The sequence below is a fragment of the Eumetopias jubatus genome, unplaced genomic scaffold (genome assembly GCF_037043125.1).
Source record: "Eumetopias jubatus isolate StellerSeaLion01/CBP00866 unplaced genomic scaffold, mEumJub1_p1.0 scaffold_14, whole genome shotgun sequence".
NCBI lineage: Eukaryota > Metazoa > Chordata > Mammalia > Carnivora > Otariidae > Eumetopias > Eumetopias jubatus.
The window spans coordinates 18,005,041-18,031,174 of record NW_028274820.1 but is presented as its reverse complement, the minus strand read 5'-3'; the positions used below and the strand labels follow the sequence as shown (position 1 = coordinate 18,031,174).

The window sequence follows — 26,134 nt, the reverse complement described above, 5'->3', positions numbered from 1 at the left end:
TGCCTGGAATATAAATCCACCCTTCCTCCCAGCCCTGAATGGTTCATCCTTCTTATGCTCAGAATATTCTTTTCCTGACTAATTCTCCCAATTCTCTACCATCTTGCAAACCCTTTCACTGTGTGACATCTGGAATTGAGATGAGCAATTAGCACACTTTCGAAGATCTTTCACCATGGCTCTTAGCCTTTACTCCATTTCCTTGACTTTCCTTAAATCTGTCTCCTGACTTAGGAGCAGCCCAGAGTGGTGACTACTTTCTCGGATCGTTTGTCTTGAGGCCAGGAGCAGAATTGATATTCCCTTTACTTCTTCTTACTTCAGTAACTTTCTTTTCCTTGCTAATTAGAGGTCTTTTCCCTGCTAACTTAGCTATTTGGCTAAACCTCCTTCTCTCTCCCAACTCACCCCTGTCGTTTACTGGTCTTCAAATCAGTCCTGTCAATGACTGAGGACTTTGGCCTGTGGGCTCAAACCCCTTTCAAAACCCCTGTCCTGCCATCCCTCTGGGGACTGCAGTATCCACATTGGCAACCCACCCACATCCGGGCCTCTCAATTCCTGACCTCTACTGCCAATTAACTTTTCTCCAGTGCACCTCAACCAGTTGTTCGTGCAGTTATGCCTCAGGCTTTGCTCCATATCCACAGTCATTCATCTAAGAATCTCAGTCTGTGCCCACAAAACCACCACCAAGCCATCGCCTGTTTATACAGATATTCCCACAGTGGTTCTTTGTATTGCTTAGCACACTTAGCTGACAACAAATTCATTCCAGCAAGTTTCAGCAGGAAGGGCTTTTTCAAGGGACATTAGAAAGTCCCCAGAATTGTTGGAAGGTTCCTTTTAGTGGGAAATGGTAACTAGAGTGGCAGTATCTATTTAAATCTTTCTCAACTGGATCCTTCTCATTGCCGTTTGAAGATGATGAACTGTTTCCAATTAAAAAATAATGACTTTTTTGATGCCATGCCTCTCTCCAGCTACCACCCATCTCTCTCCTTTATCTCACAGCTAAACTTTACAGAAGAGTTTGCATAATTATTTTTACTCCATTTTTTTCATATCCCAGTAATGCCTCAACCCATTCCATCTGCCTTCTGTCTGATTATTCAAGCAAATTTGCTGTTGCTAGTGTACCCAGTTACCAGCCTGTTATTGCATATATGGCCACTTTTAGGTTCATTATGCTGTACCTCTCAAGTGTATTGAATGTGGTGGCTATACCCTCTTTTTATTTATTTATTTATTTATTAATTTATTTAATATTTATTTTTTGTTATGTTAGGCACCATACATTACATCATTTTTTTTTTAAGATTTTATTTATTTATTTGAGAGAGAGAATGAGAGAGAGAGAGAGCACATGAGAGGAGGGAGGGTCAGAGGGAGAAGCAGACTCCCTGCTGAGCAGGGAGCCCGATGTGGGACTCGATCCCGGGACTCCAGGATCATGACCTGAGCCGAAGGCAGTCGCTTAACCAACTGAGCCACCCAGGCGCCCTACATCATTTGTTTTTGATGTAGTATTCCATGATTCATCGTTTGCGAATAACACCCAGTGCTCCATTCAATATGTGTTCTCCTTAATACCCATCACCAGGCTAATTTTTTTTTAAACATTGGCTTCTTTTGGCTTTGTTACCTGATTTCCCTTTTGCCTACCTAGATGTTATTCCCCTCCATCTCCTTTGTAGGTTTACCTTTCTTTATCCAGACCTTAAGTATTTATCTTTTTTAAAAAATTTTTATTGTTATGTTAATCACCATACATTACATCATTAGTTCTTGATGTAGTGTTCCATGATTCATTGTTTGTGCATAACACCCAGTGCTCCACGCACAACGTGCCCTCCTTAATACCCATCACCAGGCTAACCCATCCTCCCAACCCCCTCCCCTCTAGAACCCTCAGTTTGTTTTTCAGAGTCCATCGTCTCTCATGGTTCCTCTCCCCCTCCGACTTACTCCCCTTCATTCTTCCCCTCCTGCTATCTTCTTCTTTTTCTTTTTTCTTAACATATCTTGCATTATTTGTTTCAGAAGTACAGATCTGTGATTCAACAGTCTTGCACAATTCACGGCGCTCACCATAGCACATACCCTCCCCAATGTCTATCACCCAGCCACCCCATCCCTCCCACCCCCCACCACTCAGCAACACTCAGTTTGTTTCCTGAGATTAAGAATTCCTCATATCGGTGAGGTCATATGATATATGTCTTTCTCTGATTGACTTATTTCACTCAGCATAACACCCTCCAGTTCCATCCACGTCGTAGCAAATGGCAAGATCTCATTCCTTTTGATGGCTGCATAATATTACACTGTGTATATATACCACATCTTCTTTAGCCATTCATCTGTCGATGGACTTCTTGGCTCTTTCCACAGTTTGGCTATTGTGGACATTGCTGCTATAAACATTGGGGTGCACGTACCCATTCGGATCCCTACATTTGTCTCTTTGTGGTAAATACCCAGTAGTGCAATTGCTGGATCGTATGGTAGCTCTATTTTCAGCTGATTTGAGGAACCTCCATACTGTCTTCCAGAGGGGTTGCACCAGCTTGCATTCCCACCAACAGTGTAGGAGGATTCCCCTTTCTCCACATCCCCGCCAACATCTGTCGTTTCCTGACTTGTTAATTTTAGCCATTCTGACGGGTGTGAGGTGGTATCTCATTGAGGTTTTGATTTGGATTTCCCTGATGCCCAGCGATGTTGAGCACTCTTTCATGTGTCTGTTGGCCATTTGGATGTCTTCTTTGGAAAAATGTCTGTTCATGTCTTCTGCCCATTTCTTGATTGGATCATTTGTTCTTTGGGTGTTGAGTTAAATAAGTTCTTTATAGATTTTGGATACTAGCCCTTTATTGGATATGTCGTTTGCAAATATTTTCTCCCATTCTGTCGGTTGTCTTTTGGTTTTTGTGGACTGTTTCTTTTGCTGTGCAAAAGCTTTTTATCTTGATGAAATCCCAATAGTTCATTTTTGCCCTTGCTTCCCTTGCTTTTGGCGATGTTTCTAGGAAGAAGTTGCTGCGGCTGAGGTCGAAGAGGTTGCTGCCTGTGTTCTCCTTTAGGATTCTGATGGACTCCTGTCTCACGTTAGGTCTTTCAACAGTTTGCAAATATTTTCTCCCATTCTGTCGGTTGTCTTTTGGTTTTTGTGGACTGTTTCTTTTGCTGTGCAAAAGCTTTTTATCTTGATGAAATCCCAATAGTTCATTTTTGCCCTTGCTTCCCTTGCTTTTGGCGATGTTTCTAGGAAGAAGTTGCTGCGGCTGAGGTCGAAGAGGTTGCTGCCTGTGTTCTCCTTTAGGATTCTGATGGACTCCTGTCTCACGTTAGGTCTTTCAACCATTTGGGGTCTATTTTTGTGTGTGGTGTAAGGAAATGGTCGCTGTAGGTTTTTCATAGATGGCTTTTATGATATTGAGGTATGTACCCTCTATCCCTATACTCTGAAGAGTTTTGATCAAGAAAGGATGCTGTACTTTGTCAAATGCTTTTTCTGCATCTATTGAGAGGATCATATGATTCTTGTTCTTTCTTTTGTTAATGTATTGTATCACGTTGATTGATTTGCGGATGTTGAACCAGCCTTGCAGCCCAGGGATAAATCCCACTTGGTCATGGTGAATAATCCTTTTAATGTACTGTTGGACCCTATTGGCTAGTATTTTGGCGAGAATTTTTGCATCCATGTTCATCAAAGATATTGGTCTGTAGTTCTCCTTTTTGATGGGGTCTTTGTCTGGTTTTGGGATCAAGGTAATGCTGGCCTCATAAAATGCGTTTGGAAGTTTTCCTTCCATTTCTATTTTTTGGAACAGTTTCAGGAGAATAGGTATTAATTCTTCTTTAAATGTCTGATAGAATTCCCCTGGGAAGCCATCTGGCCCTGGGCTTTTGTTTCTTGGGAGATTTTTGATGACTGCTTCAATTTCCTTAGTGGTTATAGGTCTGTTCAGGTTTTCTATTTCTTCCTGGTTCAATTTTGGTAGTTGATACATCTCTAGGAATGCACCCATTTCTTCCAGGTTATCTAATTTGCTGGCATAGAGTTGCTCATCATATGTTCTTATAATTGTTTGTATTTCTTTGGTGTTGGTTGTGATCTCTCCTCTTTCATTCATGATTTTGTTGATTTGGGTCATTTCTCTTTTCTTTTTGATCAGTCTGGCCAGGGGTTTATCAGTCTTGTTAATTCTTTCAAAGAATCAGCTCCTAGTTTCCTTGATCTGTTCTGTTGTTTTGGTTTCTATTTCATTGATTTCTGCTCTGATCTTTATTATTTCTCTTCCCCTTGCGGGTTTAGGCTTTATTTGCTGTTCTTTCTCCAGCTCCTTTAATGTGTAGGGTTAGGTTGTGTATTTGAGACCTTTCTTGTTTCTTGAGAAAGGCTTGTATTGCTATATACTTTCCTCTCAGGACTGCCTTTGCTGTATCCCAAAGATTTTGAACAGTTGTGTTTTCATTTTCATTGGTTTCCATGAATTTTTTTAATTCTTCTTTAATTTCCTGGTTGACCCATTCATTCCTTAGTAGGATGCTCTTTAGCCTCCATGTATTTGAGTTCTTTCCAACTTTCCTCTTGTGATTGAGTTCTAGTTCAAAGCATTGTGGTCTGAAAATATGCAGGGAATAATCCCAATCTTTTAGTACCGGTTGAGACCTGATTTGTGACCTAGGATGTGATCAATTCTGGAGAATGTTCCATGGGCACTAGGGAAGAATGTATATTCCGTTGCTTTGGGATGGAATGTTCTGAATATGTCTGTGACGTCCATTTGGTCCAGTGTGTCATTTAAAGTCTTTATTTCCTTGTTGATCTTTTGCTTAGATGATCTGTCCATTTCAGTCAGGAGGGTGTTAAAGTCCCCCACTATTATTGTATTGTTGTCAATGTGTTTCTTCGCTTTTGTTATTAATTGCCTTATATAATTGGCTGCTCCCATGTTTGGGGCATAGATATTTACAATTGTTAGATTTTCTTGTTGGATAGACCCTTTAAGTAGGATATAGTGTCCTTCCTCATCTCTTATTACAGTCTTTGTTTTAAAATCTAATTTTTGTGATATAAGGATTGCCACCCCAGCTTTCTTTTGGTGTCCATTAGCATGGTAAATGGTTTTCCACCCCCTCACTTTCAATTTGGGGGTGTCTTTGGGTCTAAAATGAGTCTCTTGCAGACAGCATATCGATGGGTCTTGTGTTTTAATCCAATCTGCTAGCCTGTGTCTTTTGATTGGGGCATTTAGTTCATTTACATTCAGGGTAACTATTGAAAGGTATGAATTTAGTGCCATTGTATTGCCTGTAAGGTGACTGTTACTGTATATTGTCTCTGTTCCTTTCTGATCTGTGTTGCTTTTAGTCTCTCTCTTTGCTTAGAGGACCCCTTTCAATATTTCCTGGAGGACTGGTTTTGTGTTTGCAAATTCCTTTAGTTTTTGTTTGTCCTGGAAGCTTTTTATCTCTCCTTCAATTTTCAATGAGAGCCTAGCTGGGTATAGTATTCTTGGCTGCATATTTTTCTTGTTTAGTGCTCTGAAGACATCATGCCAGACCTTTCTGGCCTGCCAGGTCTCTGTGGATAGGTCTGTTGCCAATCTAATATTGCTACCATTGTAGGTTACATATCTCTTCTCCTGAGCTGCTTTCAGCATTTTCTCTTTGTCTCTGAGACTCGTAATTTTTAGTATTAGATTTCGGGGTGTTGACCTATTTTTATTGATTTTGAAAGAGGTTCTCTGTGCCTCCTGGATTTTGATGCCTGTTTCCTTCCTCACATTAGGGAAGTTCTCTGCTATTATTTGCTCCAATATACCTTCTGCCCCTCTCTCTCTTTCTTCTTCTTCTGGGATCCCAATTATTCTAATGTTGTTTCATCTTATGGTATCGCTTATCTCTCGAATTCTGCCCTCGTGATCCTGTACTTGTTTTTCTTTTTCTCAGCTTCTTTATTTTCCATCATTTGGTCTTCTATATTGCTGATTCTCTCTTCTGCCTCATTTATCCTAGCAGTTAGTGCCCCCATTTTTGATTGCACCTCATTAATAGCCTTTTTGATTTTGACTTTGTTAGATTTTAGTTCTTTTATTTCTCCAGAAAGCGTTTCTCTAATAACTTCCACGCTTTTTTGAAGCCCAGCTAGTATCTTTAAAGTCATGATTCTGAACTCTAGGTCCGACATCATCTAATGTCCAAATTGAGTAGGTCCTGGGTGACGGTACTATCTCTTGTTCTTTTTGCTGAGGTGATTTTTTTCATCTTGTCATTTTGTCCAGAGGAGAATAGATGAATGAGAGAACAAAATGCTAACAGGTTAACAACGTCTCCAGCAAATATACTCTATACAAACCAGAAAAGACCTGAAACCAGGGGAAAAGAAAGGGAAAGAAAGAAAAAAGAAAGAGAAAAGAAAGAAAAAAAAAGAAAAAGATTAAAAACAAAAACAGAACAATACAAAAAACCCAAATATGATCAAATATGATCAGGCTAGTGCATAGATCAGTGCCACAGACTAATATTTGGGCGTATTTTGGTCTGTTAGAAAAAAGTGCCTCCTAAAATTTTAAAGGAAGAAAGACTTATATATGTACAAAATAAGGGTTGATACAATGAATGGATGGAAGATGACTGTAAAGATGAAAATTATAAAAGATTTTTAAAAGGAATTGATACGATAAGTTGTTTGAAAAAAGAAAGAAGATTTTTAAAAAAAAGGGGAGAGAATGTGATCAGGCAGGACACTAGAACAAAGCCATACACTAGTGATTTAGGGTATATTTTGATCTGTTAGAAGAAACTGTATCTCAAAATTTTAAAGAGAGAACAACTTATATATACATGCCAAAAATAAGGGTAACTGCTATGAAGGGATAAAATATGACTCTAAAAATGAAAAATAAAAGATGTTTTTTTTAAAAAGAGGGATTGATAAGATGTTGGTTGAAAAAGGGAAAAAGAAAAATTAAAGAAACAGTTAAAAAAATTAACTTTGAAAAACTAATGAATCATGGTAAAAAAAGCCATGAATTCTATGTGCAGTATTCCCCTAGCGCTGGAGTTCTCCCATTCTCCTTGATTGCTAAACTTGGTCTTGGCTTGCTGGCTGTTCGTGCTGATCTTCTGGGGAGGGGCCTGTTGCCGTGGTTCCCAAATGTCTTTGCCGGAGGCGGAATTGCCCTGCCCTTGTTGGTCCCAGCTAAGCAAGCTGCTCAGGTTTGCTCTCAGGAGCTTTTGTTCCCTGCAAGCTTTGCCTACGGCTTTGGAGGGCGACAGTGAAAATGGCGGCCTCCCAATCTCCACCCCAGAGGAGGCAAGAACTCGGGGCCCCGCTCCTCAGTGCGCCCCCAGAGAAAAGCAGCCAGTCACTCCCGTGTCCCCAGTCTCCGGCCGCACTCCGTGCTCACCCGGCCTGTGACCGAGCGTTTCTGTCTCTGGTACTCGACCCCATGTGGAGTCTCCAAACCCAGCAGATCCCGGCGGTGCGCTCCCGCGCCGCTCCTCCCGGGGGAGGAAGGGGAGTCTCCCCGGATCTGCTGCTTGTTGGGTCCCTGCTGGAGGAGCAGTGGCCCGACTGGGCCGCGGATCACAGTTTATGGCAACCCCGAGCTGAGAGCCTGCGCCTCGGCTCTGTCTCTGCAGCCGGCTTCCCCGCTCCGATACCTGGGAGGTCTGCCGCACTCAGGCACCCCCGGTCTTTCTGCGACCCCGAGTGTCCTGAGACCACACTGTCGCACGAGGGTTCCACCCCCAGCTTAGCCACTGCAGCGACGTCCCTCACCGGAGCCGGCTTCTAAAAGTTCCGATTTTGTGCTCCGCGGCTCTATCACTTGCCAGAAGCGGCTGATGGAGGCCCCCTCCCCCCCCCGTCTATCCTCCCGAATATCGCCTCGGATTCACTTCTCCGCACATCTTACCTTCCAGTAAGTGGTCGCTTCTCTGTTCAGAGAGTTGTTGCTACTCTCTTCTTCGGTCTCCTGTTGAGTTCGTAGGTGTTCAGAATGGTTTGATCCCTATCCAGCTGAATTCCTGAGACCAGACCTAATCCAGGTCTCCTACTCCTCTGCCATCTTGCTCCGCCCCTCCCTTAATTATTTATCTTATCATGCTTTGTACATTCCTTAGAAAATTTCCTCCACACACAGTTTCAGTTGTCACCACCTATATATCAAGAACTCAAGTTTATGTCTTCAGCTAATTCCTATACTTTGAGCTCCAGACTTGTATATCCAGCTGGTGCTTTGACATCCCCTCTCTGTTATCTGAAGGGCCTCTCACAAGGGACTGGTCCAATAACAGAGCTCCCCCTCCCCAGGAAATGTAGTCTTCTAAGTGTCACCTCATTGGGTGATTAACATCTTAATTTATCCACTTTCTTAACAGAAACAGAAAACTGAGCTTAGTGACATGTCTGTACCTCACACCTAATCCACTCCAGACCTTGGACCTGTCAATTTCACCACCCAAGTCTTTCTCACACTCATCTGTGTCTTTCCATTCTTTCCATCTCCTTTACCAGTGCCACAGACTGAGCAACCATCTCTCTCACCGTCATCTCTATAATAGCCCCTAATTTGTATACAAACATCTGCTCCCTTCTAACTCTTTCTAAACATGGTAGGTGAAATCGTCTTTACAAATAACAGTTCAGATTGTGGTCACTGCCTCTGTTTCAACATGCCAAAGACTTCCCACTGCATTTAGGTTAGAGGCTGTGTCGTTCCATGATCCACAAGGCTCTGCATGGTCTGGCTCCCTCTCGCTGTTAGGCTTCATCTCATACCAGGCATCACCTCACTTTCTTGGCTGGTCTTCTCATTTGCCATAATCCCTTCTGGCCTCAGGACCATTTCATCTCTATTTCTTTTGCCTGGAATGCTCTTTCTTCTCCATTTTGCCTTGTTATCTCTTACGCATTCTACATATTTTAACCCAAGAATCCCTTCCTGATATTGATAAGCAACTTTGCTGATCTCCTTGACCAGGACAGATTCTTGTAGATGCTCCCAGTGCTTTGTACTTGGTGGTACTTGTCATGGTTGTTATATTATATATGTTTGTCTGTGGTTTTTTTCTCCTTTTTTATAATTTAATTAGGCCACATACCAGGACTGCTGTTCCAGACCATCATGCCTGGAACTGTGCCAACAAACAGGTTTTTTGTAAATATCTGTTGAAAGATGGAAGAAAGGGGGCATAGTGTCAAAAATAATTAGGGAAGGTAAAGTTGGGAGACTTGTACAGAACCGTCGAAATGTAATGCAGGGATTCCTTGCCTTTGTTTGTAGGAGAACAGACATTGTGGAGGTAGAATTCAAAGAGCTGGGTTTTTCAAATCAAGATGTACTTTCCCATCACTAATACTTTATTTTAAAATGGCTAATTTTAGCTAAAAAGGATTGGTGGGGGTGTAGGGCCGGGTGGGGTGACTTCATCAAGTTGAATTCTGGACTTATCCTGAAAATGGAAGTTTCCTTCATGCTTTCTTTTCCCATATAGAATGGCAAAATTATTGCAAAGATAAATGGTGCAAATGCACCACTTGTTAATCAAAAAATTATTAACTTGGTCAATGAGGAGAAGAAAATTGCAGCAGGTGAAATCGTTCGCCCTCAGGTAATACTTTACTATTTTATTCTTAAAAAAATGTATTACATCTTTTTTGTTGTTTTACTAAGGAATTATTCCCAAGTTTTGTAACCATCTAGGTTTCTAAATGGTACAGACTTTCTGGGAGTTATTTTGTCAATATGAATCAAAGGCCGTAAAAAACATATGTATCATTTGAGCAATTACACTCCAATAATTTTCCCTACAAAGATAATAAGACAAATATAGAAAAGAGCATTTATAGCATTTATTAAAAATTTGGAATCACTCTAAATGTCAAGCCACCCCAGTGCCTGGGTAGCTCAGTCGGTTAAACATCTGCCTTCAGGTCAGATCATGATCTTAGGGTTTTTGGAATCAAGCCCCACATGGGGTTCCCTGCTTAGCAGGGAGGCTGCTTCTCCCTCTCCCTGTGTCCCTCCCCCCTGCTTATGCACTCGCTCTCTCTCTCAAATAAATATTTAAAATCTTTAAATGTCGACCAATGCTGAATAGGTTCATAATCACAATAACCGTAATTTTTGTCATAAATTATACAAATCCATACAGTGGAATATTATTTAATGTGTTCTGGCTCTGTACTTACTGATATGGAAAGAGGACCAAGATAGACTGACAAATGAAAACAAGACAGCACTTTGGTAGGATACTTAGAACAGGATCCAGCATGTGAAGAGTATCATTTATGTAATGAAAGATACACTATTTAAAAATTAAGAAATTACAAAGCATGTGGAGGTATGAACATAATAGTATAAGAAAGGAAGCCACAGAAGAAAGTGATTAGAAATACAGCCATATAGCACTGTATTCCACAACCTAGGATGCTACAGTTTATAGCAGCACAGACAAAAAAGGAGCTAGTGTCGCCTGGAGAACTCACTGAAGAACAGACTGTGATCTCTCTGCTCCAAGGCAGAGGGTTGGAAACAATCTCTTCTGTTCTGGCTCTCGGAAGAGACATGGAAAGCTGCCAGGGAAAGCCACCAGAGAACAAAAGTCCCCCAAAAATGGTTCCCACTTAGCCCATTCCCCACCACAGCAGGGCAAGGAAACTCTGCCCAAACAGGGTTGCCTGAGTAAGAGCGTGGCAGGCCCCTCCCCCAGAAGACAGGCTGGGAGAACAAGAGGCCGGCAACCCTAAGGTCCCTATAAAACAGGTGTATCTTGCTTGGGTTGCGGTCAATAATTTGGACTCTATACATTCCCTCAACCACCCTTCAACAGAATGACTAGGAGGAGGAACACCCAAAATAGGAAAGACTCAGAGACTGTGACTTCCGCCACAGATTTACAGATGGATAGAGATTTAACCAAGATGTCAGAGATGGAATCCAGGGTAGCAATTGTGAAGACAATAGCTAGAATGGAGAAATCGGTTAATGGCAACATAGTGTCTCTAAGGGCAGAAATAAAAGCTGAATTGGCAGAATTTAAAAAATGCTATCAATGAGATCCAATCTAATCTAGATAATCTCACAGCCAGGGTAAGTGAGGCAGAAGAACAAGTTAGTGATCTAGAAGAAGAATTAATAGACAAGAAGGAAAAAGAGGAGGCCAGGGAAAAACAACTCAAAATCCATGAAAATAGAATCAGAGAAATAAGTGACACCATGAAACATTCCAATCTCAGAATTATTGGGATCCCTGAGGGGGTGGGGAGAGAGAGAGAGGACTGGAAGATATATTTGAGCAAATTGTAGCTGAGAACTTTCCTAATCTGGGGAAAGAAACAAACATTCGTGTCCTAGAGGCAGAGAGGACCCCTCCCAAGATCAAGGAAAACAGGCCAACACCCCGGCATGTAAGAGTAAAACTCGCACATCTTAGAACCAAGGAAACCATCTTAAGGGCAGTTAGGGGGAAGAGATTCCTTACATACAGAGGGAGGAACATCAGAATGACGTCAGACCTATCCACAGAGACCTGGCAAGCCAGAAAGGCCTGGCAAGACATATTCAGGGTACTAAACGAGAAGAACATGCAGCCAAGAATACTTTATCCAGCAAGGCTGTCATTTAGAATGGATGGAGAGATGCAGAGCGTCCAAGACTGGCAGAAAGTGAAAGAATATGTGACCACTAAGCCGGCCCTGCAAGAAATATTAAGGGGGGTTCTATAAAAGGAGAAAGACCCCAAGAGTGATATAGAACAGAAATTTACAGAGACAATCTATAAAAACAAGGTCTTCACAGGCAACATGATGACAATAAATTCGTATCATTCAATAATCACTCTCAACGTGAATGGCCTAAATGCTCCCATTAAACGGCACAGGGTTGCAGATTGGATAAAAAGATAGGACCCGTCCGCATGCTGTCTACAGGAGACTCATTTTGAACCTAAAGATATATACAGACTGAAAGTGAAGGGATGGAGATCCATCTTCCATGCCAGTGGACCTCAAAAGAAAGCTGGGGTAGCAATTCTCATATCAGACAAATTAGATTTTAAACTAAAGACTGTAGTTAAAGACACAGAAGGACACTATATCATTCTTAAAGGGTCTATTCAACAAGAAGATCTAACAATTGTAAATATCTACGCCCCCAACATGGGAGCAGCCAACTACATAAGCCAACTGTTACCCAAAATAAAGAGTCATATTGATAACAATACATTATTTGTAGGAGACCTCAATACTCCATTCTCAGCAATAGAAAGATCATCTAAGCAGAAACTCAACAAAGAAACAAGAGCTTTGAATGACACACTGGACAAGATGGACCTCATAGATATATACAGAACATTCCACCCTAAAACAACAGAATACTCATTCTTCTTGAGCACACATGGAACTTTCTCCAGAATAGACCACATACTGGGTCACAAATCAGGTCTCAACCTATACCAAAAGACTGATATTATTCCCTGCATATTCTCAGACCATAATGCTTTAAAACTGGAACTCAATCTCAAGAAAAAATTGGGCAGAAATTCAAACACTTGGAAGCTAAAGACCACTCTGCTCAAGAATGTTTGGGTCAACCAGGAAATCAAAGAAGAACTTAAACAATTCATGGAAACCAATGAGAATGAAAACACATCAGTCCAAAACCTATGGGATACTGCAAAGGCGGTCCTAAAGGGGGAAATACATAGCCATCCAAGCCTCACTCAAAAAAATAGAAAAATTCCGATTTCACCAACTAACTCTAACCTTAAAGAACTAGAGAAAAAGCAACAAACGATGCTTAAGCCACACATTAGATGAGAAATAATTAAGATTGAGCAGAGATCAATGAATTAGAAACCAGAAACACAGTAGATCAGATCAACGAAACCAGAAGCTGGTCCTTTGAAAGAATTAATAAGATCGAGACACCACTGGCCAGACTTATCCAAAAGAAAAGAGAAAGGACCTAAAATAATAAAATTATAAATGAAAGGGGCGAGATCATGACTAACACCAAGGAAATAGAAACAATTATTATCAACAAATATATGCCAATAAACTGGGCAATCTGGATGAAATGGATGCTTTCCGGAAACCTATAAGCTGCCAAGGCTGAAACAGGAAGACATTGACAACCTGAATAGGCCAATAACCAATAACGAGATTGAAGCAGTGATCAAAAACCTCCCAAAAAACAAGAGTCCAGGGCCTGATGGATTCCCTGCGGAATTCTACCACACATTCAAGGAAGAAATAATACCTATCCTCCTGAAGCTGTTTCAAAAAATAGAAACAGAAGGAAAGCTTCCAGACTCATTCTATGAGGCCAGCATTACCTTAATCCCCAAACCAGGCAAAGACCCTGTCAAAAAGGAGAATTTCAGACCGATATCCCTGATGAATATGGATTCCAAAACCCTCAACAAAATCCTAACTAATATTATCCAACAATACATTAAAAGGATCATCCACCACGACCAAGTGCGATTTATCCCCGGGATGCAAGGGTGGTTCAACATTCGCAAATCAATCAATGTGATAGAACACGTTAATAAGAGGAGAGAGAAAAAAACTATATGGTCCTCTCGATTGATGCAGAAAAAGCATTTGACAAAATACAGCATCCTTTCCTGATTAAAACTCTTCAGAGTATAGGGATAGAGGGAACATCCCTCAAGTTCATAAAATACATCTATGAAGAACCCACAGCAAATATCATCCTCAATGGGGAAAAGCTGAGAGCCTTTCCCTTAAGTTCAGGGACACGTCAAGGATGCCCACTCTCGCCACTGTTGTTCAACATAGTACTAGAAGTCCTAGCAACAGCAATCAGACAACAAAAAGAAATAAAAGGTGTTCAAATTGGCAAAGAAGTCAAACTCTCTCTTTTTGCAGATGACATGATACTTTATGTGGAAAACCCAAAAGACTCCACCCCCAAACTACTAGATCTCATACAGCAATTCAGTAATGTGGCAGGATACAAAATCAATGCACAGAAATCAGTTGCTTTCTTATACACTAACAATGCAAGTGTAGAAAGAGAAATTAGAGAAACGATTCCATTTACAATAGCACCAAAACCCATGAGATACCTCGGAATAAACCTAACCCAAGAGGTAAAGGATCTATACTCTAGGAACTACAGAACACTCATGAAAGAAATTGAAGAAGACACAAAAAGATGGAAAAACATTCCATGCTCATGGACTGGAAGAATAAACATTGTTAAAATGTCTATGCTACCCAGAGCAATCTGTACTTTCAATGCCATCCCGATCAAAATTCCAAAGACATTTTTCAAAGTGCTGGGACAAACAATCCTAAAATTTGTAAGGAATCAGAAAAGACCCCGAATCGCCAAGGAAATGTTGAGAAAGAAAAGCAAAGCTGGGGGCATCACGTGGCCCGATTTCAAGCTATATTGCAAAACAGTGATCACCAAGACAGCATGGTACTGGCACAAAAACAGACATATAGACCAATGGAACAGAATAGAGAGCCCAGATATGGACCCTCAACTCTATGGTCAAATAATCTTCGACAAAGCAGGAAAAAATGTGCAACGGAAAAAAGACAGTCTCTTCAATAAATGGTGCTGGGAAAATTGGACTGCCACATGCAGAAGAATGAAACTCGACCATTCTCAACACCACACACAAAGAGAAACTCAAAATGGATGAAAGACCTCAGTGTGAGATAGGAATCCATCAAAATCCTAGAAGAGAACCTCTTTGACATCGGCCACAGCAACTTCTTTCAAGATACATCTCCAAAGGCTAGTGAAACAAAAGCAAAAATGAACTTTTGGGACTTCATCAAGATAAAAAGCTTCTGCAGAGCAAAGGAAACAGTCAACAAAACAAAGAGGCAACCCACAGAATGGGAGAAGATATTTGCAAATGACACTACAGATAAAGGGCTGGTATCCAAGATCTATAAAGAACTTCTCAAACTAACACCCAAAAGACAAATAATCAAGTCAAAAAATGGGCAGAAGACATGAAGACATGTCTCCAAAGAAGACATACAAATGGCTAACAGACACATGAAAAAATGTTCACCGTCATTAGCCATCAGGGAAATTCAAGTTAAAGCCACAAATAGATACCACCTTACACCAGTTAGAATGGCAAAAGTTGACAAGGCAAGAAACGACAAATGTTGGAGAGGTTGTGGAGAAAGGGGAACCCACTTACACTGTTGGTGGGAATGCAAGTTGGTACAGCCACTTTGGAAAACAGTGTGGAGGTTCCTCAAAAAATTAAAAATAGAGCTACCCTATGACCCAGCAGTTGCACTCCTGGGTATTTACCCCCAAGACACGGATGTAGTGAAAAGAAGGGCCATAAGCACCCAATGTTCATAGCAGCAATGTCCGCAATAGCCAAACTGTGGAAAGAGCCGAGATGCCCTTCAACAGATGAATGGATTAAGAAGATGTGGTCCATATATATAATGGAATATTACTCAGCCACCGGAAAGGATGAATACCCAACTTTTACATCGACATGGATGGGACTGGAGGAGATTATGCTAAGTGAAATGAGTCAAGCAGAGAAAGTCAATTATCATATGGTTTCACTTATTTGTGGAACATAAGCAATGACATGGAGGACATTAGGAGAAGGAAGGGAAAAATGAAGGGGGAGAAATCAGAGGGGGAGAAAACCATGAGAGACTATGGACCCTGAGAAACAAACTGGGGGTTCTAGAGGGGAGGGGGCTGGGGGGATGGGTTAGCCCGGTGCTGGGTATTAAGGAGGGCATGTACTGCATGGAGCACTGGGTGTTATGCAAAAACAATGACTCATGGATCAGTAAATCAAAAACTAATGATCTACTCTATGGTAACATAACGTAATAAAAAAAAAACTTAAAAAAAGGAAATACAGGCAGATAAGGAAGCGCTACCGTTGTTATTGAAATGAGCACACCTGAGCTCACACATGCGCATGCGCACATGTGTCCACACAGAATACACCTATGCACGCCAAACCAACCACAAGAGCTAAAAGGAAAGTATGAACTTAAAAAGTGGAAAGTATGGATGAGGCAAGAAATACTGAAAAATAGAAATAATGAGAAGATATATGTTCAAGCTTGTATTAAGTATTTGCTATAAAAATATCTGTATTAAGTATTTGCTATAAAAATATCAGTTTAAATCAGGAAAGGATAAAAAATTTGATGAACAGGCTTAGGAATATTTGGTTAAATATTTGTATAAGAAATTTATATCATTTTCTCATATCATATACATAAATTGCAGATGAATTACAGAGCTGAATATGAAGAAAGAAAGCATAAAAGCATTAGAAGAAAATACTAGTGAACGTTTGTATTGTCTTAGGTTGAGGAAGGCCTTGTAAACCTAACACAAAACAGATATCAAAAAGGAAAAATTGATTTGATTATTTAAAACCTTGAAGTGCACCCTAAAATGTAAAAGGAAAAGAGCAAACTGGGAAAAATTCTTGTACTCTATGTCTGTGTGCTAATATCCACAGTATGTACAATGTACTTTTTGAGTGTTAAGAAAAAAATGAACATTTTGATGGAAGACTGGCAAATGACAAATATGGGGACTTCACATTTATAATAGTGATTTTTCTTATCCAAGGACATTTTTCTTTACTTTTCAGATTTTCTTTTTTGTCAGGGAATCTTCTCCTCTCCCTTCTCTCTGTCTGTCTCCCTCTCACCGCCCCCCCATCCCCACTTGCTTGTGAAAATTGTAATTACTAGGAATTTTTGAAGAGCTGCTCTTTGCCAAGATTTATAAACAGATCTCCTCATTTAATTTTGACAGAAATCTTTTTCCTTCCTAGTTTTATTGAGATAAGACTGACAAATAACATTGTATTGATTGAATGTATTTAACATAATGATTTGATACCTGTACATATTGTGAAATGATCACTAAGTTTAACATCTGTCACCTTCCATAGCTTTTTTTTTGTCACCTTCCATAGTTAACAATTTTGTTTTGTTGTGATGAGGACTTTCAAGATCTACTCTCTTAGCAACTTGCAAGTATACCATACAGTATTATTATGTATAGTCACTATGCTGTATGTTATACCGTCAGAACTTGTTTATCTTATAACTGGAAGTTTGTACCTTTGGTCACCTTCACCCAATTCCCACACTTCCCACCCTCTACCTCTGGTAACCACCATTCTGTTCTCTGTGTTTATGAGTTTAATTTTTTTTTTTTTTAGAGTCCACATATAAATGAGATCAGATAGAATTTGTCTTTCACTGTCTGACTGATTTCATTTAGCATAGTGCCCTCAAGTGCCCTCCCGCCGAGCAGGGAGCCGGATACAGGGCTTGGTCCCAGGACCCTGAGATCATGACCTGAGCAGAAGGCAGACACTTAACAACTGAGTCACCCAGGCACCCCATTTATGGACGTTTAGGTTGTCTGCATGTCTTGGCTATTATAATGCTACAGAGAACATGGATATGCACATAACTATTCTTTTCTTTTCTTTTCTTTTCTTTTCTTTCTTTCTTTCTTTCTTTCTTTCTTTCTTTCTTTCTTTCTTTCTTTCTTTCTTTCTTTCTTTTCTTTCTTTCTTTCTTTCTTTCTTTCTTTCGTTCGTTCGTTCGTTCTTTCTTTCTTTCTTTCTTTCTTCTTTTTCTTCCTTCCTTCCTTCCTTCCTTCCTTCCTTCCTTCCTTCCTTCCTTCCTTTCTTTCTTTCTTTCTTTCTTTCTTTCTTTCTTTCTTTCTTTCTTTCTTTCTCTCTCTCTCTCTCTCTCTTTCTTTCTTTCTTTCTTTTTTCTTTCTTTTCTTTCTTTCTCTTTCCTTTCTTTCTTTCTTCAGGGAGAGACAGGAGAGGGGCAGAGGGAGAGAGAGAATCCCAAACAGTCTCTGTGCTCCACAGCATGGAGCCTGATGTGGGGCTTTATCCCACAACCTTGAGATCATGACCTGAGTGAAAATCAAGAGTGGGATGCCCAACTGACTGAGCCACCCAGACGCCCTCGCACATAACTTTTTGAGATAGTGATTTCATAGTTGGTCATAGTAGTCTCTTAAGATCCTTTGTATTCGGGGCACCTGGGTGACTCAGTCATTAAGCAGCTGCCTTCGGCTCAGGTCACGATCCCAGGGTCCTGGGATCGAGACCTGCATCTGGCTCCCTGCTCGGCAGGAAGCCTGCTTCTCCCTCTCCCACTCCCTTTGCTGTGTTCTCTCTCTCGCTGTCTCTCTCTGTCAAATAAATAAATAAAATCTTTAAAAAAGATAAATCTATTAAAAAAAGATCCTTTGTATTTATGTGGTTTCTGCTGTAATATTTCCTCTTGCATTTCTAATTTTATTTATTTGAGCGCTCTGTCCTTTTTTTTCTTCACAGTCTAGCTAAATGTTTGTCGTTTTATTTTTTCAAAAAACCAGCTTTCAGTTTCATTGATTTTTCTGTTGTCTATGTAGTATCTATTTCATTTCTCCTGTTTATTTCTACCTTCATCTACTAACTTTGACTCCATTAGTTCTCTTTTTCTAGACTCTTTAAGAGTCTTTTTTTCACTTTAAGTGAAAAGTTAGGTTTTATATTTGAGATCTTTTTTTTTCTTAATGTAGGCATTTATCACTGTAAACTTCCCTCTTAGAACTCGGGTTGCATTTTATAAATTTTGGTATATAGTATTTCCATTTTCATTTGTCTCAGGTATTTTTGAATTTCTCTTTTGATTTCTTCTTTGACCCATTGGTTGTTCAGTAGCCTGTTTAATCTTCACAGATTTGTGAATTTTCCAGTTTTCTTCTTGTAGTTGATTTCTAGTTTCATGCTATTGTGGTGGGAAAAGATTCTTGATAATGGCCTAACATATGATCTATCCTGGAGAATGTTCCATGTGCACTTGAGAGGAATGTGGGTTCCGCTGCTTTTGGGTGGAATGTTTTGTGAATGTTAGGTCCACCTAGTCTAACATAATTTAAGTCCAGTGTTTTCTTATTGGTTTTCTGTATGGATGGTTTGTCCAAACATAGCTGGTTGTACTGAACCCAACAACACCTGCTCTGCTGGCCGCCACAGTCAGGCTATAAGGGATGTGTCCTTGGGGAGCAGCCACAAAAGCTGGGGTGGGGTGCCAGATGTGCGCTCAAGCCATGTTCATGTGGACATCAGCCTCCTGGAACAGGGCAGAGGGAAGGTGCAAAGATGGGCCTGTCATCCTCCCTGGTCTCCAGAGAGGACTGCAGTCAGCCCCTAGATCTGTGTTAATTTAGGAGCTTGTGTCTCAGTCTACAGCTTTTAAGAGTTTCAAATAGGCTTCTTTCAGAGAGAAACTGGGCATGTCAGTGAGCTGCCTGTGCAGTGAGCCCTGATAGGATAGCCACAGCCCGTCCTTCCCAGCCTGTTGAGAACTGTTTGTTTACTCTAGCCTCTTGGGACTCATGGACACAAGCCCCAGTTGGCTTTCAGAGCTAGGGATTTGGGGGACTTATCTCAAATGGAAGTCTTAAAATTTGGCACATTATATGGTGAGTCTAAACCGTTCTTCACTCCTCAGGGAGATGCTGGTTGTTCCCTCCCAATTGTTTGTCACTGTGGTGAGGGTGAAGTTGATGGTCAAGTTGTGTCTGAAACTCTCCTACTTTCCTACCCATTTCAATATGGGTTTGTTTTTGTTTTTTCTCATTTGCCTGACATGTAGGAGTTGCTTAGCCTTTCTCTGGATTTTTTTCAGAGGAAATATTTTTTTTATATAGAGCTGTAGATTTGGTGTGTTTATGAGAGGAAGTTAAGTTCAGCCTTTTATGTTGCCATCTTAAATGGGAATCTCAAGAGATCTAATGAGATAGTTACAAATGATAAGACAGGGCTTTAAAAACATTAAGTCATTTCCCCAAAAACAGATGCCTAGTAGGTGGTGAAACCAGAATTTGATGTCAGGCAGAATGACTCCTAAACATATACTCCTAATTGCTGTATTCTATGTACCTTTCTCTATGTGTACTCTGTTCTGTAGTTATGTTGTTGTTGTTCTGAGTGTTCTTACAGAATGATATCCTGTTTTAATTAATAACAGCATGAATGTAAGAAATGTATTAATATGTTTATTTTATATTATTCCATTTTGTTGAATGCTTCTGTTGTTTAGCTTTCTTATCTAATTGTGTAGTCTAGCACAGCCCTGTCGATCATAAAAAATACAAGTCATGTTGTGAGTCACATGCATAATTTAAAATATTCTATTAGTCACATTAAAAACAAAGAAAAAAGGGAAATTATTATTTTTTCTTTTCAAATTTTTATTTAAATTCTAGTTAGTTAACATACAGTGTAATATTGGCTTCAGGAGTAGAATTAAGTGATTCATCGTTTACATACAACACCCAGTGCTCATCACAACAAGTGCCCTCCTTAATGCCCATCCCCCACCTAGGCCATCCCTCCACCCACCTCCCTCCATCAACCCTCAGGTGTTCTCTATCGCTAAGAGTCTCTTACAGCTTGTTTCCCTCTCTCTTTCTCTCTTTTTTTTTTTTAGAATAAAGTGAAATTACATTTTTTAAATCCTATATATTAAAAAAGATTCCCATTTAAATATGTACTCAATATAAAAAATTAGTATTCTGTAATCATTTTTTCATGCTAAATCTTTGGAATGTGCTGTGCAGTTATCACTTAGGGCACATCTTAATTTGGATTAACTTCATTTTCAAGTGCTGAAATGCCTTATGTAGTTAGTGGCTGCTGTATTGGCCAGCACATTTCCAGCAAATATAAAGTCAGATCAGTCTGAAGTTATAGCTGGTATAATTATCTTATTCCTGATTATAATAAGAATGAGAGTTTCCAGTATAGTCATTTCCATACATTTTGGGGTCTTTATTTCATCGAGACTCTGAAATTATGCATTCTCTTGACAAAAAAAATGTATGTATGTAAATATATAAACCTTTCAGATAGTTAAAACAGAATCACAGAAGCACTTTAAGGGCTTCTCAAGAAATTAAGGAACCCCCAATCCCCATCCTTCCCAGTATTTTACTTTATAGTAGAAAATTAGTTATTGTTTTGAGCAAGACAGTTTTTTTATAAGTTAAGGAGGTATTTTTCTGTTTCCAGTTTACTAAGGGTAATGGTCAGGATTGGGTCTTGAAACTATTGAATGCCCTTTTGATCTTCAACATGATAATTATGTATCTGTTGCTTTCTATTTATTTATTTATTTGAGAGAGAGAGAGAGAGAGAGCAAGCAGGGGAGGGGCAAAGGAGAAGGAGAGAATCTCAAGCAGACTCCCCACTGAGCGCAGAGCCCAACAGGGGGTTGGATCCCATGACCCTGAGATCATGACCTGAGCCGAAACCAAGAGTTGGATGCTCAACCAGCTGAGCCACGCAGGCACCCCTAATTTATTGCTTTCTTACTTATTAATCTCTGCTTCTTTCTTATTTTATTCCTTGTGCTCTTCTTAAGTTTTAAGGTTTTTGGTTTTTAAACAGTTTCCATATGTATTATTTCTTGATAGTCTTACCACCCCAATCATTTTAAACATTTCCCCCTTTTTTTTTTATTTCAGTGGAAAGATGGGGAAAAGTAGAATTAGATAAATGTAGGCACATTTCCACTTTACCCTCTATCCCTTGGATTATAAATATTTATTAGAAACAAGATTTCTGAAAACTCTTTTCCTATCATACTAAAATATAACTTCTATTTGCATTTCTCATCCACAGTATCATGAAATTGTGTTTGTAGATCCAGATGCAGATGATGGTGGGGAAGTACTCAATGAAAGTGTTAGTAAGTAAATTTCCTTCAGAGTAATGGCAAGGGATTTGTGTACATAGATGTTCAGCAGAGCACTAGTTGCAGGAGCGAAAAGGCTGGTGGTGACCTCAATGTTATTGATAAGGGACTGGCAGGATAATACTAGACTCAGTTATTAACAAGCAAACTCTTTTTGCTCTCCTTGCCTTCCCTTTGGTCTCTGTGCCTGTGGCCTTCAGAAGTTACCCAGGACCAGGGGTCCTGTCCCTTGTGATTAACTAGACAGCAGCCTCCTCTTACCTCATCCTTCATCATCTTCCAAAACCTTGTGAAAATAATTTCTTCCTCAATGACCCACATGCCGGTTTACTTTACAGTTAACAATTTTCTTCCTGGATTGTCTGTGTAGATGTGTGAGTGTGTGTTCATACTTTGGAGGGAGCAGAGACAAACAGTGTGCTCAGTGAGCTATCCTGCACTAAAAGCTCATCATAAGAATGTGTAGGTAAATGTAGATAAATCTCTAGATGGTGAAATCCATCAGTCTGTTACGTTTGCTTGTATTGAAATTCCATTCATCAGTGATACTAGGCTGGATGAATCATGGGTGTGATTTTAATGTATGTGAATTATATTAAAATAACTAGTGCCCACCTAACTATTTTTTTTTTTGCCTGTGAACGACCAATTTTTGTGAATGTTTCTCCTGCATGCAAATAAGAGGAACTGCACTTTGATTCTAAGGAGAAACTCTTTGGTAGCTGGAATGCCGTAATAACAACAAAGCTGTCAATAGACAGAAACTCACTGGACATTAATAATTTACATTTCTAATTGCCAAATCCTTCATTATCTAATCTTTTTGCCTAGAAAATGAAATTCTCCTATTTTTTTCCCTAGATCAACTCTACAGTATTGCTATTATCAAACCCGATGCTGTGATTAATAGAAAATCTCTAGAGATTAAACAAAAAGTAAGTGATATTTCCCCATAATACTTTATATTAATTGCAAAGTGACAACCTCTTAACTGTCAATTTGGAGACAAGCTTATCATTTAGAGTGAAATGGAACATAACAAATTTCTGGTGGTAGGTACCTCCAAAGGCTTGGAATGTTTTGTCTTGACAAAAGTTAGATCTATGTAAGCATCTTTATTTAAAGAACTCTGCTCTACCAGCATCCAATATAAATGATAAAAATTACAGTTCTTATATTGGATTATAACATGTTCTTCCTGTTTAGTTACTAACAATGGAAGCTTGTTATAAATTCACATTGCCTTGTTTTGTTTTCTGTATGTTGTCACAAATGTATGGTCCTTTTTAGATATATGGTAGAGTAAGGAAGCATTTGATGTTTTGCTTTAGAGATAAAATAAATTTTTATAAGAGGAAAACTGCATTCTAATCAAAAGGTCAGGAAACTTTTCCTATGAAGGGCCAGAGACTAACTAGTTTGTGGGGCATAGATCTCTGTCACCACTGCTGAACTCTGCCATCACATTGAGAATGAATGGGCATTGCCACGCCCCAATAAGCTTTATTTCCAAATGCAGGTGGTGGGCCAGATGTTGACTGCAGGCTGTACTTTGCTGACTCTTTTATTTTTTAATTTTATTTTATTATGTTAGTCACCATACGATACGTCATTAGTTTTTGATGTGGTGATCCATGAGTCATTGTTTTTGCATAACACCCAGTGCTCCATGCAGTACATGCCCTCCTTAATACCCAGCACCGGGCTAACCCCCCCCCAGCCCCCTCCCCTCTAGAACCCCCAGTTTGTTTCTCAGGGTCCATAGTCTCTCATGGTTTTCTCCCCCTCTGATTTCTCCTCCTTCATTTTTCCCTTCCTTCTCCTAATGTCCTCCATGTCATTGCTTATGTTCCACAAATAAGTGAAACCATATGATAATTGACTTTCTCTGCTTGACTCATTTCACTTAGCATAATCTCCTCCAGTCCCATCCATGTCGATGTAAAAGTTGGGTATTCATCCTTTCCGGTGGCTGAGTAATATTCCATTATATATATGGACCACATCTTCTTAATCCATTCATCTGTTGAAGGGCATCTCGGCTCTTTCCACAGTTTGGCTATTGCGGACATTGCTGCTATGAACATTGGGGTGCTTATGGCCCTTCTTTTCACTACATCCGTGTCTTGGGGGTAAATACCCAGGAGTGCAACTGCTGGGTCATAGGGTAGCTCTATTTTTAATTTTTTGAGGAACCTCCACACTGTTTTCCAAAGTGGCTGTACCAACTTGCATTCCCACCAACAGTGTAAGTGGGTTCCCCTTTCTCCACAACCTCTCCAACATTTGTCGTTTCTTGCCTTGTCAACTTTTGCCATTCTAACTGGTGTAAGGTGGTATCTATTTGTGGCTTTAACTTGAATTTCCCTGATGGCTAATGACGGTGAACATTTTTTCATGTGTCTGTTAGCCATTTGTATGTCTTCTTTGGAGACATGTCTTCATGTCTTCTGCCCATTTTTTGACTTGATTATTTGTCTTTTGGGTGTTAGTTTGAGAAGTTCTTTATAGATCTTGGATACCAGCCCTTTATCTGTAGTGTCATTTGCAAATATCTTCTCCCATTCTGTGGGTTGCCTCTTTGTTTTGTTGACTGTTTCCTTTGCTCTGCAGAAGCTTTTTATCTTGATGAAGTCCCAAAAGTTCATTTTTGCTTTTGTTTCACTAGCCTTTGGAGATGTATCTTGAAAGAAGTTGCTGTGGCCGATGTCAAAGAGGTTCTCTTCTAGGATTTTGATGGATTCCTATCTCACACTGAGGTCTTTCATCCATTTTGAGTTTCTCTTTGTGTGTGGTGTTGAGAATGGTCGAGTTTCATTCTTCTGCATGTGGCAGTCCAATTTTCCCAGCACCATTTATTGAAGAGACTGTCTTTTTTCCGTTGCACATTTTTTCCTGCTTTGTCGAAGATTATTTGACCATAGAGTTGAGGGTCCATATCTGGGCTCTCTATTCTGTTCCATTGGTCTATATGTCTGTTTTTGTGCCAGTACCATGCTGTCTTGGTGATCACTGTTTTGCAATATAGCTTGAAATCGGGCCACGTGATGCCCCCAGCTTTGCTTTTCTTTCTCAACATTTCCTTGGCGATTCGGGGTCTTTTCTGATTCCTTACAAATTTTAGGATTGTTTGTCCCAGCACTTTGAAAAATGTCTTTGGAATTTTGATCGGGATGGCATTGAAAGTACAGATTGCTCTGGGTAGCATAGACATTTTAACAATGTTTATTCTTCCAGTCCATGAGCATGGAATGTTTTTCCATCTTTTTGTGTCTTCTTCAATTTCTTTCATGAGTGTTCTGTAGTTCCTAGAGTATAGATCCTTTACCTCTTGGGTTAGGTTTATTCCGAGGTATCTCATGGGTTTTGGTGCTATTGTAAATGGAATCGTTTCTCTAATTTCTCTTTCTACACTTGCATTGTTAGTGTATAAGAAAGCAACTGATTTCTGTGCATTGATTTTGTATCCTGCCACATTACTGAATTGCTGTATGAGATCTAGTAGTTTGGGGGTGGAGTCTTTTGGGTTTTCCACATAAAGTATCATGTCATCTGCAAAAAGAGAGAGTTTGACTTCTTTGCCAATTTGAACACCTTTTATTTCTTTTTGTTGTCTGATTGCTGTTGCTAGGACTTCTAGTACTATGTTGAACAACAGTGGCGAGAGTGGGCATCCTTGACGTGTCCCTGAACTTAAGGGAAAGGCTCTCAGCTTTTCCCCATTGAGGATGATATTTGCTGTGGGTTCTTCATAGATGTATTTTATGAACTTGAGGGATGTTCCCTCTATCCCTATACTCTGAAGAGTTTTAATCAGGAAAGGATGCTGTATTTTGTCAAATGCTTTTTCTGCATCAATCGAGAGGACCATATAGTTTTTTTCTCTCTCCTCTTATTAACGTGTTCTATCACATTGATTGATTTGCGAATGTTGAACCACCCTTGCATCCCGGGGATAAATCGCACTTGGTCGTGGTGGATGATCCTTTTAATGTATTGTTGGATAATATTAGTTAGGATTTTGTTGAGGGTTTTGGAATCCATATTCATCAGGGATATCGGTCTGAAATTCTCCTTTTTGACAGGGTCTTTGCCTGGTTTGGGGATTAAGGTAATGCTGGCCTCATAGAATGAGTCTGGAAGCTTTCCTTCTGTTTCTATTTTTTGAAACAGCTTCAGGAGGATAGGTATTATTTCTTCCTTGAATGTGTGGTAGAATTCCGCAGGGAATCCATCAGGCCCTGGACTCTTGTTTTTTGGGAGGTTTTTGATCACTGCTTCAATCTCGTTATTGGTTATTGGCCTATTCAGGTTGTCAATGTCTTCCTGTTTCAG

General features: G+C 39.9%; 1 protein-coding gene across 1 annotated transcript in view; it reads left to right on the top strand.

Moving 5' to 3' along the window:
- NME8 (NME/NM23 family member 8) overlaps positions 1-26,134 on the top strand; it is a 67,428-nt gene that overhangs the window by 9,710 nt on the left and 31,584 nt on the right. Inside the window, exons 5-7 of the mRNA XM_088018464.1 lie at positions 9,517-9,633; positions 21,727-21,793; positions 22,661-22,734. Coding sequence (XP_087874590.1) covers positions 9,517-9,633; positions 21,727-21,793; positions 22,661-22,734 — 258 coding nt within the window. The remainder of the gene's footprint in view (positions 1-9,516; positions 9,634-21,726; positions 21,794-22,660; positions 22,735-26,134) is intronic.